The sequence below is a fragment of the Crotalus tigris genome, unplaced genomic scaffold (assembly GCF_016545835.1).
Source record: "Crotalus tigris isolate CLP2741 ecotype Arizona unplaced genomic scaffold, ASM1654583v1 scf7180000019964.508439, whole genome shotgun sequence".
Lineage (NCBI taxonomy): Eukaryota > Metazoa > Chordata > Lepidosauria > Squamata > Viperidae > Crotalus > Crotalus tigris.
The window spans coordinates 310425-325698 of NW_024097794.1; the positions used below are offsets into that span (position 1 = coordinate 310425).

The following is a 15274-nucleotide window of genomic DNA, read 5'->3' on the forward strand; positions in this document are numbered from 1 at the left end:
GGCATAACAGCACACATTAAAAATGAAATTTAATTGCTTGCTCTCAAAAGTGTACACATACTGTACATAATACACATTTAAACATACTATATACAACATATGTATAGACCTAGACCCTTACATATAAGTAACATATAAATATTAATCCCTGTCCATCTTGAATACATAACGCAGTGGTTCTCAACCTGTGGGTCGGGACCCCATTTGGGGTCGAACGACCATTTCACGGGGGTCGCCAAACAACGCAGTCCGCCATTTTTTCCCCCTTTTCCTTAGCTGTGCTACTCCCTTTTATTCTATTAGCTTTTGAAAGCCAATAGAATAGACTCTCTTGAATAGAGTCTAATTCTATTGGCTTTCAAAAGCCAATAGGAATTGTCCAGGCTGTCTCTGCCCTGCTGAGCCCGCCAAAAGCCCCAGTCTGCAAACGGTGCTGCACCAGTTGAGTAGTCCTCGACTTACGACCGGTTGGGGGTCGCGGCATTAAAAAGGTTGAGAACCACTGACATAACGGAAGGAAGAAGCTTAGAGTTCACAAGGTTGATACTGTATGGAACAAAAACTGTGACTGAATCTGAATGTTCTGCTTCGGATACCACGGAGCCCTCTTCCCCCAGAAGGTAACAGGGAAAACAGGTCGTGGAGAGGATGTGTAGCGTCCCAGACAACCTTGCGGACCCTGCTCACACAACACTTATGTACCACATCCTGGATGGGAAGGAACTGCCAATGATCTTTTCTGCTGTCCTCATCACTCTCTGCACCATCTTCCTGTCTGAAGCAGGGATGCTTCTAAACCAGACTGTGATGCCCGTACGACAGGATGCTCTCGATCGTCATTCTGCAGAAAGTGGTCAGGACGGGGGAAGGAAGATGTGCTTTTCTCAGGCGACGCAGAAAATGCAGGCGCTGCTGTGCCCGCTTCACCAGGGTCTCGCTGTTGAGCGCCCAAGCCAGCCTTTTTCCCGTCCGTCTCTTTGCAACGATGCAAAAACTTTTCGCTATCGGCTTCCCTTTTTTCTTTTTTTTTGCAAACCGTTTCATTCCTTCCCCTTCGCGAGCAGGGACACCGCGCCAACGGAAGGAGACACTTCAAAAGCCACCTTTGTTTTATGAAGAAGAAACAAAACACCTTTTTTTAATACGCTTGGCCCGCCTCGTCCTTTTCATCCCCGAAGCTTGAAAATGTTCTTTTCCCTTCGTATTAGGGTCCGGGGCGATGAATACGCAGTTGGTTGTGCCAAGTTAAGAAAGAAGCAGGACGAGAGGAAGGCGAAGGATGATCAAAGAACGTGAGAGTGTATGGAACCGGCCCTCAAAAACTAGGGGCAAATTGTCACAGGAGTTAAGGAAAAATGCGCTGGGGTTCCTTCATTTGGGAAAACGCATCCGCGCACAACGACCCTCGGAGTCTGTTTGGCCTGGAAATAAAACCTTCAAACGACATTCCCAGCTCCCGCAGCCACTCGGTCACACCCCCACGGCCGTTTGCACTCTGCGTGGCTGAGAATTGTACCGCAAATAGTCCCCGACTTACAGGAGTTCCTTTAGCGACCGTTTGAAGTTACAACGGCACTAGGAAAAGTGACTTATGACCGTTTTTCAAATGGCCATTGCAGCATCCCCTTCGGTCACGTGATCAAAGTTTGGATGCATGGCAACTGGCTCATATTTATGGTGGTTGCAGCATCCCGGGGTGATGTTACCTGTGTGTAGTGTGCATTGTAGATAGCACTTAATTTCGCTGTGAGATACACAGTGACAATGAAGATATTCTATTCTATTCCATATTTTCTATTCTATTCTATTCTAATTCTGTATTCTATTCTATTCTAATTCTGAATTCTATTCTATTCTAATTATTCTATTCTAATTATTCTATTCTTATCATTATTCTATTTCTATTCTAAATTTTATTCTATTCTAATTATTCTATTTTCTATTCTATTCTAATTATTCTGTTATTCTATTCTTATCATTATTCTATTTCTATTCTATTGTACCTTCTGATTCCATTCCATTCCTGCTCTATTCTATTCCATTCCATTCCTGCTCTATTCTATTCTAATTATTCTATTCTATTCCAATTATTGTTATTCTATTCTTATCATTATTCTATTTCTATTCTATTGTATATTCTATTCCATTCCATCCTATTCCTGCTCTATTCTATTCTATTCCATTCCATTCTTATTTCTTATTCTATTCTTCTATTCTATTCTATTCTCTCGTTTACTCTACTCTACTCTGTTCCGGTCCATTCCATTCCATTATTCCTATTCCTATTCCTATTCCTATTCTATTCTATTCTATTCTATTCTATTCCTTATTTCTATTCTATTCTATTCTATTTCATTCCATTTCCCCACTTTTGTGACCTTGTGACAAGCAAGATCAATAAGGGAAGCCGGATTCACTTAACAACCGTGTTATTCACTTAACTGTGGCAAGGAAAGTCGTAAAATGAGGCAACACTCACTTAACAAATGTTTTGCTTCGCCACAAATATTTTAGGCTCAATTGTAGCCGTAGGCTGAGGACTACCTGTATAACACATCTGTGGACATGCACACCCTCCCTGGGACCGCAGCAGACAAGATTGATCTCCCGTTCTTCCAATGAAGAACACAAAGAGCTCGGACAAGCAAAGTTTGATTCCAAAGAAGCTGGACATTTTTATTACATCAAACACTGGTTCAACGTTCCTCCAACAATATCTGCGGCCTCACCCTTTCCGTTAACAGTCGAAGTTACAATTTCGCTTCTTTACGGGTTCTGAAAATACTCTACAGCCAATGACCCTTTACAGAGACCCCCGGCTGCTGCCCTCCGCCCAACCCCTTTTCAGTCCACGTTTTCAGGCCACGGCTTCGGCGGACGTGTCGCAGAACAGTTCCCGCAGGCCGGCGACGTCGTCGCTGGAGACGTGGATCCAGCCGTCCGAGCGGACGTGGTAGAGGTTCACCGAGCCCCCCGAGTAAGCGTCGCGGTACGTGGCTTGATAGATGGCCCGGCGGGCCAGATCGTAGGCGTCTTCCACCGAGAGGTCGTGAGAGTAGCCGCGATCCATCACCCCGTAGGCGTAGACGGAACCCGAGCCCACCGAGAAGACGGTTCCCGAGATGCGGTTCCCTTCACTATCCACGTAATAGAGACCTGAAAGGCAGAGGGCAAAGAAACCAGGGTTAACGGAGTCGCTCGTAAATTTTTCGACAGTGACTTTAAACCACAGTTCAGCGCCTAAAAAGAAAAAAAACACAGCAGGCTTGGTTTTAATTGGGCTGAACACGCTTTCTGGGGAGCGCGTTCTAAACCTGTAGACTTTCTCCACATTTTACCATCCTAATTCAGTCAGCCTTCCACTTACAACCGTTCATTTTTTGCGAAGTTAGAACAGTACTGAAAAAAGTGACGACTGTTGTGGCATTTTTCACAATTTTTTTCACATGTACGACTATTTTTTTTTCACACTTACGACTGTTGCAGCATGTTAAGATCATTATTTAACAGCTAACTAGCTTATGTAAGGTAAGATGTGTGATGTGATGATGATGATGATGATGATAATAATAATAATAATAAAGTTGGAAGGGATCTTGGAGGTCATCTAGTCCAACCCCCTGCTCAGCCAGGAAACCCTGTACCATTTCAGACAAATGGCTGTCCAGTCTCTTCTTAAAAACTTCCAGTGTTGGAGCATTCACTGCTTCTGGAGGCAGGTGGTTCCACTGGCTAATTGTTCTAACTGTCAGGAAGTTTCTCCTTAGTTCTAGGTTGCTTCTCTCCTTGATTAGTTTCCACCCGTTGCTTCTTGTCCTGCCTTCAGGTGCTTTGGAGAATAGCTTGACTCTCTCTTCTTTGGGGCAGCCCCTGAGATATTGGAACACTACTATCATGTCCCCCCCTTGTCCTTCTCTTCATTAAACTAGACATACCCAAGTCCAGCAGCCGTTCCTTATATGCTTTAACCAGCAGCCGTTCCTTATATGCTTTAACGATGGGAATGACTCAGCAGGCTCTATATCCCTTTAAGAGTCAGCAGGGTCTGTGTCTCTTTAAGAGCCTTGGTATAAAAGGAAGGCTCTGTTTCTGTGCTCTCTCTCTCTTCCGTTTCCTGCTGTAACTGTGGTGTGCTGGCTTCTGCTGTATTAGCACGTGTATATACATTGTTCCTCGTGTATGATATTGTAGACGGTGTAATATAAACCACCATTTAATACAGACCATTGTTTACTGTGTTTACTCCTGAGTTATCTCAGCCATGCTTTGACATGGCATTCCCGTGGTCACGGGATCAATATCCAGACCCTTGGCCACTGGCTCGTATTTATGACGGTTGCAGTGTCCTGGGCTCACGGGACCCCCACCCGACAAGCAAAGTCAACGGGGAAGCTGGATTCGCTTAACATCCGCGTTACTAATTTAGCAGTTGCAGCGATTCGCTTAACAACGGTTGGCAAGAAAGGGCCTCAAAATGGGGCAAAACTCACTTTAACCGACTGTCTGGCTTAGCCATGGAAATTTTAGAATTGATTGCGGTCGTTTACCCGGATGATATTGTGTGCTAGGTTGTGTGTGTATGTGGAACGGCGGAACTGGATTGTTGGACATTTGCAGAGTTTCAAGTCCCTAATTGCTTCGTCTCTTTGCCGTGAGATACGGTCCGGTCCGGGCTGTCAGCAGGGCTGGCTTTAAAGAAAAGGGCTGGACCAATTCGTGGCAGCCGGATCAGGGCTATTAGCCTGGAAGGCAGTTGCAATGCCTCTGCCAGATTGGTGGGCTTCCTGGATACTTGGCTGGCTACTGTGAGGGTGGGTTGTTGGGAGCCCCCTCCAGGAGGGGTTTGCTTACATTGCTACCTTGGCATGTGGCACTCTATTCAGTCCCCACAAAATAGAAGGAGGGGAGGGGGAGAAAGAAGAGGAGAAGGAGGGGGAAGAAGAGGAGGAGGGGGAGGAGAAGCAAGAGAACAGGAGAAAGAAGGAGGAGAAGGAGGAAGACAAGGAGGAGGAGAAGAGAAGGAGAAAGGAGGAGGAGGGGAAGGACAAGGAGGAGGAGAGGAGGGGAAGGACAAGGGGGAGGAGAAGAGAAGAAGGAAGAGGAGGAGGGAAAGGACGAGAAGAGAAGGAGGAGGAAGGGAAGGACAAGGAGGAGAAGGAGAAAGAGGACGAGGAGGGGAAGGACATGGAGGAGAGGAGAAAAGAAGGAGAAGCAGGAGGAGGGGAAGGACAAGGAGAAGAGAAGGAGGAGGAATAGGGGAAGGACAAGGAGGAGAAGAGAAGGAGGAGGGGAAGGACAAGGAGGAGGAGGAGAAGGACAAGGAGGAGAAGAGGAGAAGCAAGAGGAGGGGAAGGATAAGGAGGAGAAGAGAAGGAGGAAGAGGGGAAGGACGAGAAGGAGGAGGAGGAAGAGGGGAAGGACAAGGAGAGGAGAAGAGGAGGAGGAAGAGGGGAAGGACAAGGAGGAGAAGAGAAGGAGGAGGAGGAAGAGGGGAAGGACAAGGAGAAGAGAAGGAGGAGGAGAAGGACAAGGAGGAGAAGAGGAGAAGCAGGAGGAGGGGAAGGATAAGGAGAAGAGAAGGAGGAAGAGGGGAAGGACAAGGAGAAGAGAAGGAGGAGGGGAAGGACAACAAGGAGAAGCAGGAGGAGGGGAAGGACAAGGAGGCGAAGAGAAGGAGGAGGGGAAGGACAAGGAGGAGGAGGAGAAGGACAAGGAGGAGAAGAGGAGAAGGAAGAGGGGAAGGACAAGGAGGAGAAGGACAAGGAGGAAGAGAAGGAGGAGGAGGAGGAGGAGGGGAAGAAGGAAGAGGATTTCTTCCGAAGTTGTTTTCTAGTCTCTTATTCCAAACCTTTGCTAAGAAACCCTACTACAGCAGTCAAAAGAGCAGAGAGATGACACTGCTGCCTACAGCCATACTGTATAATCAGAGGAGTAGGTCTTCAACGAAACCGTTTTGAGACAACCCAACGAAAGAGAATTATGGGATTATTTAAAGAAAAATCCTCAGAGGGATTTAAAATGAGGTTTGTAAAGGGGGGGGGGAAGAGTAGAGAGACGGACTGTATTGTATTCACCAACGAAGGGCTTACAACAGGGTTTTTCAATCTCAGCGGTTTTAAGACCGGTGGACTTCAACTCCCAGAATTCCCCAGCCAGCCATACTGGCTGGGGAATTCTGGGAGTTGAAGTCCACCCGTCTTAGGATCCCCGAGGTTCGAAAAAAAAACAACACGCTAGCTTGTAACCACAATCCTACAAGCACAGAATGAGGGGAGTGCCTATGATTTATCTCCCACTCCAAAATTTATTTGCTTGACATTCAGGCACTTCAGCCGAATTTATTCTCTCCAGGCCAGTTATTTCGGAATGTGGCCTTAAATGCCATCCAGGCACTTTTCCTTCCTTTCTTTTTTTGCCATTTCTCAAGAACCAGCAAGCTTGATTCCCCCCCCCCCCATCCCCGAGTTAATAGAAATGGATCTATTTACACAATTTCTCCAGGGCTTTTCAGGGACCGCAAAGCAAAAAAAAACCTTTGGGGCAACTGGCAATTTAAGTGAGATTTATAGCTTCTCGTCCCCCAGGACAGACTGCAACCCTGCCCAGCTTAGCCGAATCAGCACAGGAGAACACAACCGCACAACTGCAACACAGCACACCGCCAAAGGGGGTATTTGAGTCTTGCCAGATTATCTCTCGTCAGCCGAAGTGCAGTGGGGGGGGGGGGGAACGTTGAGTGTGTGCTGAGTGTGTGCCGCACTTCTTGCAAAAGCTGAGTTGAGTGCCTCAAGTTTATGGCGTAAGATAAGATGCCGGGGTAATAGTTGAAATAAATTAACTATGATTTCCCCATTAATGTGTACAATTCTGCTGGTGGGGGGAGCTAAAAAAAAGGCAAATGGAAGATAGAATCGGCCTCTAATCACACTCCTTTTTCAATAACCTTGTGGAAATGCTCACACAAATACACACACACACACACACACACACACACACACAGAGACAGACAGACAGACAGACAGACAGATATAAATATATATTTTCAAGGCTAAGGAGTTTTCAATTTCCCCGCCTACAGGTTAAGTCCTCCACGTACGACGACTGAGCCCAAAGCCAGGCGGTCGTTAAGTGAGCCCTGCCCCGTTTTACGACCTTCCTCGCCGCAGCTCTTAAGTGAATCGTGGCAGGCTGTTAAGTTAGTGAATTTGGCTTCCCCCGTCGACGTCACTTGCCCGAAAGTGATCGCATGAGGTCGGGAAACGGCAACTGTCGTAAACGTGGAGCAGTTGGCGAGCAGCCGCATTCTGATTAGGGGGAAGCCGCGGCGGCCGTGTGAAAAACGGTCATAAGTGTGAAAAAACAGCCGTCAGTTGCTTTTTTCCAGGGCTGTCGTAACTAACTTTGATTTTCAAACCAATTGTTGTTAAGTGACTTACGATCGTCTTTCACACTTAACGACCGTTGCGGCATCCCCGTGGTCACGTGATCAAAACTGACTCATACTGATGACGGTCGCAGTGTCCCCGGGTCGTGTGATTTCCACTTCTGAGATGCAAAGTCAACGGGGAAATTCAGATTCACTTAACAACCGGGTTACTAACTTTAACTGCAGGGATTCACGGGTGGCAAGGATGGATGTAAAAGGGGGCAAAATGGGTCTCACTGAGCAACAGACATTTTGGACTCAATCGAGGTCGTAAATCGAGGACTTACCTGTGACCTCCTATCCTGATCCAGATTAGCGGCCCAAAACCAGCCAAAGTAGCCTAGCAGATGTTGAGAGTATGGAAAAAATTCAGAGAAGAGCAAGTAAGATGACCAAAGACCTAGAGACCAAAACATACGAAGAACGGCTGAAGGATTTGGGTTCGGCTACTCTAAAGAAAAGAAGAAATAGGGGAGACATGACAGCAGCGTTCCAGTATCTGAGGGGCTGCCACAAGGCAGAGGGAGGCAGGTTGTTCACCAAAGCACCAGAGGGAAGGACAAGAAACAATGGTTGGAAACTGATCCAAGAGAGAAGCAACCTGGAATTAAGGAGAAACTTCCTAACAGTGAGGACAATTAACCAGTGGAACAGCTGGCCACCAGAAATCGTGGGGTGCTCCATCACTGGAGGTTTTTAAGAAGAGACTGGACAGTCACTTGTCTGAGACAGTATAGGGTCTACTGCTTGAGAAGGGGGCTGGACTAGAAGACCTCCAAGGTTCCTTCCAGCTCTATTCTATTCTATTCTATTCTATTCTATTCTATTCTATTCTTTATTCTATTCTATTCTATTTCTATTCTAATCTATTCTATATTCCAATGTCTATTCTATTCTATTCTATTCTATTCTTCTATTCCATTCCATTCCATATTTCTATTCTATTGTCTATTCTATTCCTTATTTCTATTCTATTCTTTATTTCTGTTCTATTCTATTCTATTCCATTCCTTATTTCTATTCTATTGTCTATTCTATTCCTTATTTCTATTCTATTCTTTATTTCTGTTCTATTCTATTGTCTATTCTATTCTCTCTTCTATTCTCTCTTCTCTTCTCTCTTCTCTCTATTCTATTCTTTTCTCTTCTCTATTTTATTCTCTCTTCTGTCTTCTCTTCTCTTTTCTCTCTTCTCTTCTCTCTTCTCTTCTCTCCTCTTTTAGCCACAAATTCTCAAAAAGAGACACTGGCCATCATTTTTCCAAGTGGCCACTGGAAAAATGTCATCTTTCTTCCCACAGACCTCCTACCTCCTCCGCTTCTGGTAAGCATCGTGCAGGGTATGGAAAGTCCTCGGATTACGACAATTGAGCCCAACATTTCTGCTGCTAAAGCGAGGTTGTCAAACGAATTTTGCCCCATTTTACGATCTTTCTCGCCACAGTGGTTGAGTGAAACACTCAACGGTCGTTAAGTTAGCCACACAGTTAAGTGAATCTGGCTTCCCCATTGACTTTTGTCAGAAAGTCGCCAAAGGGGAGGGCGTGGCTGCAAGACACTGCAACGGTCATAAATAAAGGCCAGCTGCCAAGCATCCGAATCTAAATCACGTGAGCAAGAGGATGCTGCAACAGTCATAAATGTGAGTCAGCCGCCAAACATCTGAATCTAAATCACATGACCACAGGCATGCTGTGATGGTCATAAATGTGAGTCGGTCGCCAAGCATCCCAATATAAATCACGTGAACAAGGGGATGCTGCGACCGTCGTAAATGCGAGTCGGTTGCCAAGCATCCAAATATAAATCACATGAGCAAGAGGATGCTGCAACAGTCATAAATGTGAGTCAGCCGCCAAACATCTGAATCTAAATCACGTGACCACGGGCATGCTGTGATGGTCGTAAATGTGAGTCGGTCGCCAAGCATCCGAATATAAATCATGTGACCACGGGGATGCTGCAACCATCGTAAATGCGAGTCGGCTGCCAAGCATCCCAATATAAATGACGTGAGCAAGGGGATGCTGTGATGGTCGTAAATGCGAGCTGGTTGCCAAGCATCCCAATATAAAGCACGTGAGCAAGGGGATGCTGCGACAGTCGTAAATGTGAGTCGGTCGCCAAGCATCCCAATTTAAATCACGTGAGCAAGGGGATGCAGTGATGGTCGTAAATGCGAGTCAGTCACCAAGCATCCGAATCTGAATCACATGAGCAAGGGGATGCTGCGACCGTCGTAAATGAGAGTCGGTCACCAAGCATCCGAATATAAATCACATGAGCAAGGGGATGTTGCGACGGTTGTAAATGTGAGTCGGTTGCCAAGCATCCCAATATAAATCACGTGAGCAAGGGGATGCTGTGACAGTCGTAAATGCGAGTCGGTCGCCAAGCATCTGAATCTAAATCACATGAGCAAGGGGATGCTGCGACCGTCATAAATGCGAGTCATTCACCAAGCATCCCAATATAAATCACATGAGCAAGGGGATGTTGCGACGGTTGTAAATGTGAGTCGGTTGCCAAGCATCCCAATATAAATCACGTGAGCAAGGGGATGCTGTGACGGTCGTAAATGCGAGTCGGTCGCCAAGCATCCGAATCTAAATCACGTGAACAAGGGGATGCTGCAACCATCGTAAATGCAAGTCGGTCGCCAAGCATCCGAATATAAATCATGTGACCACAGGGATTCTGCGATGGTCGTAAATGTGAGTCGGCCGCCAAGCATCCCAATCTAAATCACGTGAGCAAGGGGATGCTGCGACGGTCATGTAAAAAGTAGTCAGCAGTTCCTATTTTCAGTGCCGTGGTAACTCCGAGCGGTCCCTAAGCAAATGGTCGTTAAGCCGAGGACTAGCCTGTAAAGCGTTCTGAAAGGCCCCAAACGAAACAAGCAAACTCCTCACCTGGTCCCCTCTTATCCCAGCCGCAGATCATGGTGCCCATGGAGAGGCCCATGCCCTTGTACTGGTACACCATGTTGGCCAAGAGCTTGGAGGCGGCGGCCACCGAGATCCGCTCCTTGTTGCGGAGTTCGTAAATGCGGCACTGCCGGGCGAGGAGACGCTCCCAGAAGCTGCAGTCGGCGGCACCCCCGGCCATGGTGCCCAGCAGGTAAGGGTTGATCTCGATGATCTTCTTGACCGTCTGCGAAGCAACATAGACCCCGGCCGTCGAGCGGGAATCCGCCGCCACGATCACCCCGTGCTGGAACTGGCGGAAGCGGGAGACAAGGGAAGACCCGAAAGCAGGTCCGGCATAAGAGTAGTCCTCGGCTTTACGACCGCGACGGAGCCTCAAATGACCACTGCTAAGCGAGGCCGTTAAAAGCGAGCGCTGTCCCCTTTTACAACCTTTCCCACCCCGGCTGTTAAGCAGATCACGGCAATTGTTCAGTTAGTAAAAGTAACTTAGTCGCTTCGGCTGTTAAGTGAATCACTGGCAATTAAGTTAGTAAAAGTTAATTATTAGTCACTTTGGTTGTTAAGTGAATCACTGGCAATTAAGTTAGTAACTTAAGTCACTTCGGTTGTTAAGTGAATCACTGCAATTTAGTAAAAGTTAATAGTCACTGAGATTGTTAAATGAATCATTGCAATTAAGTTAGTAAAAGCTTATTAGTCACTTTGGTTGTTAAGTGAATCACTGGCAATTAAGTTAGTAAAAGTTAATTAGTCACTTCGATTGTTAAATGAATCACTGGCAATTAAGTTAGCAACTTAGTCACTGAGGTTAAGTGAATCACTGCAATTAAGTAACTTAATCACTTGGGTTAATTGAATCACTGCAATTGTTAAGTTAGTAAAAGTTAGTCACTTTGGTTGTTAAGTGAATCACTGGCAATTGTTAGTAAAAGTTAATTAATCACTTTGGTTAAGTGAATCACTGGCAATTAAGTTAGTAACTTAATCACTGAGGTTGTTAAGTGAATCACTGCGATTAAGTTAGTAAAAGTTAATTATTAGTCACTGAGGTTGTTAAGTGAATCGCTGCACTTAAGTTAGTAACAGTCACTTGGGTTGTTAAGTGAACCCAGCTTCCCCACTGAATTTTTCTAGCCAGGTGGTTGCAAAAGGGAAACACAGGACCCTGGAGACTGCGACCGTCATAAATGTGAGTCAGTTACCAAGTATCTGAATTTTGATCGTGTGACCACGGGGATGCTGCAGAAGTGCAAATGGTCATAAGTCACCTGTTTTCTCGGCTGTCGTAACTCTGAACACTCACTAAATGAATGGTTGTACATCGAGGTTTACCTGTACAGGTATATCTTGGGTCATTTGCAAAAGGAAAAACTGAAAGGAACTCATAGCCAGTAAGAGTACAGTAGAACTAGAGTAGAACTATAATAGAACTATGTTGTTGTTGTTAATTGCGAAGTCGTGTCCGACCCATCGCGACCCCATGGACAATGTTTCTCCAGGTCTTCCTGTCCTCTACCATCTTCTGGAGTTCATTTAAGTTCACACCTATTGCTTCAGTGACTCCATCCAGCCATCTCATTCTCTGTCGTCCCCTTCTTCTCTTGCCCTCAATCTTTCCCAGCATTAGGCCCTTCTCCAGTGAGTCCTTCCTTCTCATTAGGTGACCAAAGTATTTGAGTTTCAACTTCAGGATCTGGCCTTCTAAAGAACAGTCAGGGTTGATCTCTTCTAGGACTGAGTGATTTGAACGCCTTGCAGTCCAAGGGACTCGCAGGAGTCTTCTCCAGCACCAGAGTTCAAAGGCATCCATTCTTTGGAGCTCAGCCTTTCTTATGGTCCAACTTTCACAGCCATACATTGCAACTGGGAAAACCATGGCCTGGACTATACGCACTTTTGTTGGCAGGGTGATGTCTCTGAGTAGAACTAGAATAGAGTAGAATAGAATAGAGGAGAATATAGAGTAAAATAGAACAAGAGTAGAGTAGAACTAGAATAGAGTAGAATAGAATAGAGGAGAATATAGAGTAAAATAGAACAAGAGTAGAGTAGAACTAGAATAGAGTAGAATAGAATAGAACAAGAGTAGAGTAGAAGTAGAATAGAACTAGAGTATAGAAGTACAGTAGAAGAATAGAATCTGAAAGGGACCTTGGAGGTCTTCTAGTCCAGCCCCTGCTCAAGCAGGAGAACCTATACAGTCTCAGACAGGTGAATGTCTCTAGTCTCTTTTTAAAAATCTCCAGTGATGGAGCACCCATGATTTCTGGTGGCAAGCTGTTCCACTGGTTGATTGTCCTAACTGTCAGGAAGTTTCTCCTAAATTCCAGGTGGCTTCTCTCTTTGATCAGTTTCCAACCATTGTTTCTTGTCCTGCCCTCTGGTGCTTTGGAGAATAATTTAACCCCCCCCCCCCTTCTTTGTGGCAGCCCCTCAAATACTGGAACACTGTTATCATGTCTCCCCTATTTCTTCTTTTCTTTAGACCGGCCGAACCCAAGTCCCGCAGCACTTCTTCCTATGTTTTAGTCTCCAGGCCTTGGATCATCTTAGTTGCTCTTCTCCGATTTTTTTCCAAACTCTCAACATCTTTTTGGTGGTACGGTGACCAAAATTGGCTGCAGTATTCCAGGTGTGGTCTCACCAGGGTTTTATACAGCGGTACTAATACCTCGCGTGATCCTGATTTTATGCCTCTATTTATACAACCCAGGATTGTGTTAGCTTTTTTTGGCTGTTGCTGCACATTGCTGGCTCATAGTCAACTGATCGTCCACTAGGACTCCAAGGTCCCTCTCACAGTTACTGTTTTTGAGCCAGGTTTCGCCCAATCTGTATTTGTGCCTTTGGTTTTTCCTGCCTAAGTGTAAGACTTTGCTCTTCTCCACACTGAAACTCATTTTGTTGGATCGGACCCATTGTTCAAGTTTGTCAAGTTATTTTTGGATCCTGAGCTTGTCTTCTGGGGTGTTGGCTACTCCTGCCAGTTTGGTGTCATCTGCAAATTTGATGAGTTCCCCTTCAATTCCCTCATCTAATGATGAAGATATTGAAGAGTACTGGGCGTAAGACGCAACAAGGCAGTTAAGTCAACCAAGATGCTCAACATTTGTATTTATTAAAGCAGTTTCTCAACCTTGGCGTCACTTAAGATGTGGGGACCTCAATTCCCAGAATTCCCCAGCCAGCCAGGAATCCTGGGAAGTGGAAATGTTGACTGTCAATTATCTAGTGTCAATTATCTTGACTGTTAATCCATAGAGGTTTGAATTGCCAAGGTTGAGAAACACTGGATTAAATCTCCATTAACTCCTTTCATTCAGGATCAAAATCCAGACATTAGGCTACTGACTCATATTTATGACGGTCGCAACATCCTGCGGTCACGTGATCCCCTTTGCAACCTTCTGACCAGCAAAGTCCATGGGGGAAGCCCGATTCAGTTAACAACCAGGTTACCAACTTAACTGCAGTGATTCACTTAACAACTGTGGAAACCAAAGTCCTAAAATGGGACAAAAATCACTGAACAAACGTTTCACTTAACAACAAAGCTTTGGGGCTCAATTGTGGTCGTTAAGTCGAGGATTACCTGTAATATGTTTTACAGGTAGTCTTCTACTTACAACGGTTCATTTAGTGACCATGTGAAGTTACAACAGCACTGAAAAAAGTGACTTCTGACCATTTTTCACACTTATGACAGACGGGAACTTGTAGGTCACCTAGTCCAACCCCCCCAACTTAAAACCATTGCAGCATCCTCGTGGTCAGACATTTGGCAACTGATTCACATTTATGACGGCTTCAGCGTCCCGGGAGTCACGCGATCTGCTTCTGCAACCTTCTGACAACCAAAGTCAATAGGGGGAAGCTGGATTCGCTTAACGACCGTGTTACTTCACTGCAGTGATTCACTTAACAACGGTGGCAAGAAAAGTCGTCAAATGGGGCAAAACTCGCTTAACAAATGTCTCGCTTAGCAACAGAAATCTTGGGCTCCCTTGTGGTCGTAAATCGAGGACTACCTGTATTAAAAAAAACAATAGCAAAGTGCAAGCCCGGCCGATAAAAGGTCTCCCCACTTTGCACGGCTTTCTCCTCCTTTGGGCAACCCCCTCCCCAAGCTCCGTAGAGCCTCCAGCTCCTCTCAAGTCTACCTTGCCTCCCCCGCCGCCGGCTTACCTTGAAGGCCAGCGTGGTGGTCCCGTGTTCCAGCTCGATTTTGGCGTCTCCCGCGGTCAGCCCGGCGTAAGGGGCGGCCAGCGCCAGGTCCCCCGACATCTTCGCCCCGCCGCGCGGGCCCGGCGCCCCCAGCCCGAAAAAGCCGGGCCCGTTTGCGGGGAATTGCGGCTCCAACAGACTGGCCAGCGCCATGTTAAGTGAGGGCAGCTCACCGTGACTCAGGAAAGCGCTGCGGCCTGCAGGCTATATAGTCGCCGGGCGCCATGTTGGGTGAGGGCAAAAGACTGCGTCACGTCGCAAGAAAGGACGCGACCGCGCCGGACTGGCTGCTCTGGATAACAATGGGGACGCCATGTTGGATGAGGGCAATGTTTAGCTTCGGCGCCGGATTAACTGCACTGGATAACACTGGGGGACGCCATGTTGGATGAGGGCAAGGATTAGCTTGCCAAGCCGGTTAGTCTGCCTGTAGGGAGTGATGGCTTCGGAGGATGAGAAGAAAAAAGGAGAGAGGACAACTTCCAAAACAGTTGGAAGAAAGGGGGGAAAAAGAAACATGGAACTTATTGTTGAAATTTAGAATGTTATTTGTTCCCTGCTAGGGAAGGAAACAACCCAAAAGTGGTCGATTTTCATGGCAATATGTGCCATGAACTAGTAATGCAGAGGTTCTCCTGAGGAACTCACTGCCTCGTGATGGCCCGGAGTAAAAACAGATTTAAAAATAGCAAAT

General features: G+C 46.2%; 1 protein-coding gene across 1 annotated transcript; it reads right to left on the minus strand.

Moving 5' to 3' along the window:
• Window positions 1-2650: 2650 nt before the first annotated feature.
• Window positions 2651-14774, minus strand: PSMB5 (proteasome 20S subunit beta 5). Its single transcript, XM_039365125.1, has 3 exons — window positions 14542-14774; window positions 10339-10645; window positions 2651-3156 (listed from the first exon to the last, which is right to left on the minus strand). Exons 1-3 carry the CDS (start codon window positions 14731-14733, stop codon window positions 2858-2860), a joined length of 798 nt encoding a protein of 265 aa, XP_039221059.1. The 5' UTR covers window positions 14734-14774; the 3' UTR covers window positions 2651-2857.
• Window positions 14775-15274: the final 500 nt, after the last annotated feature.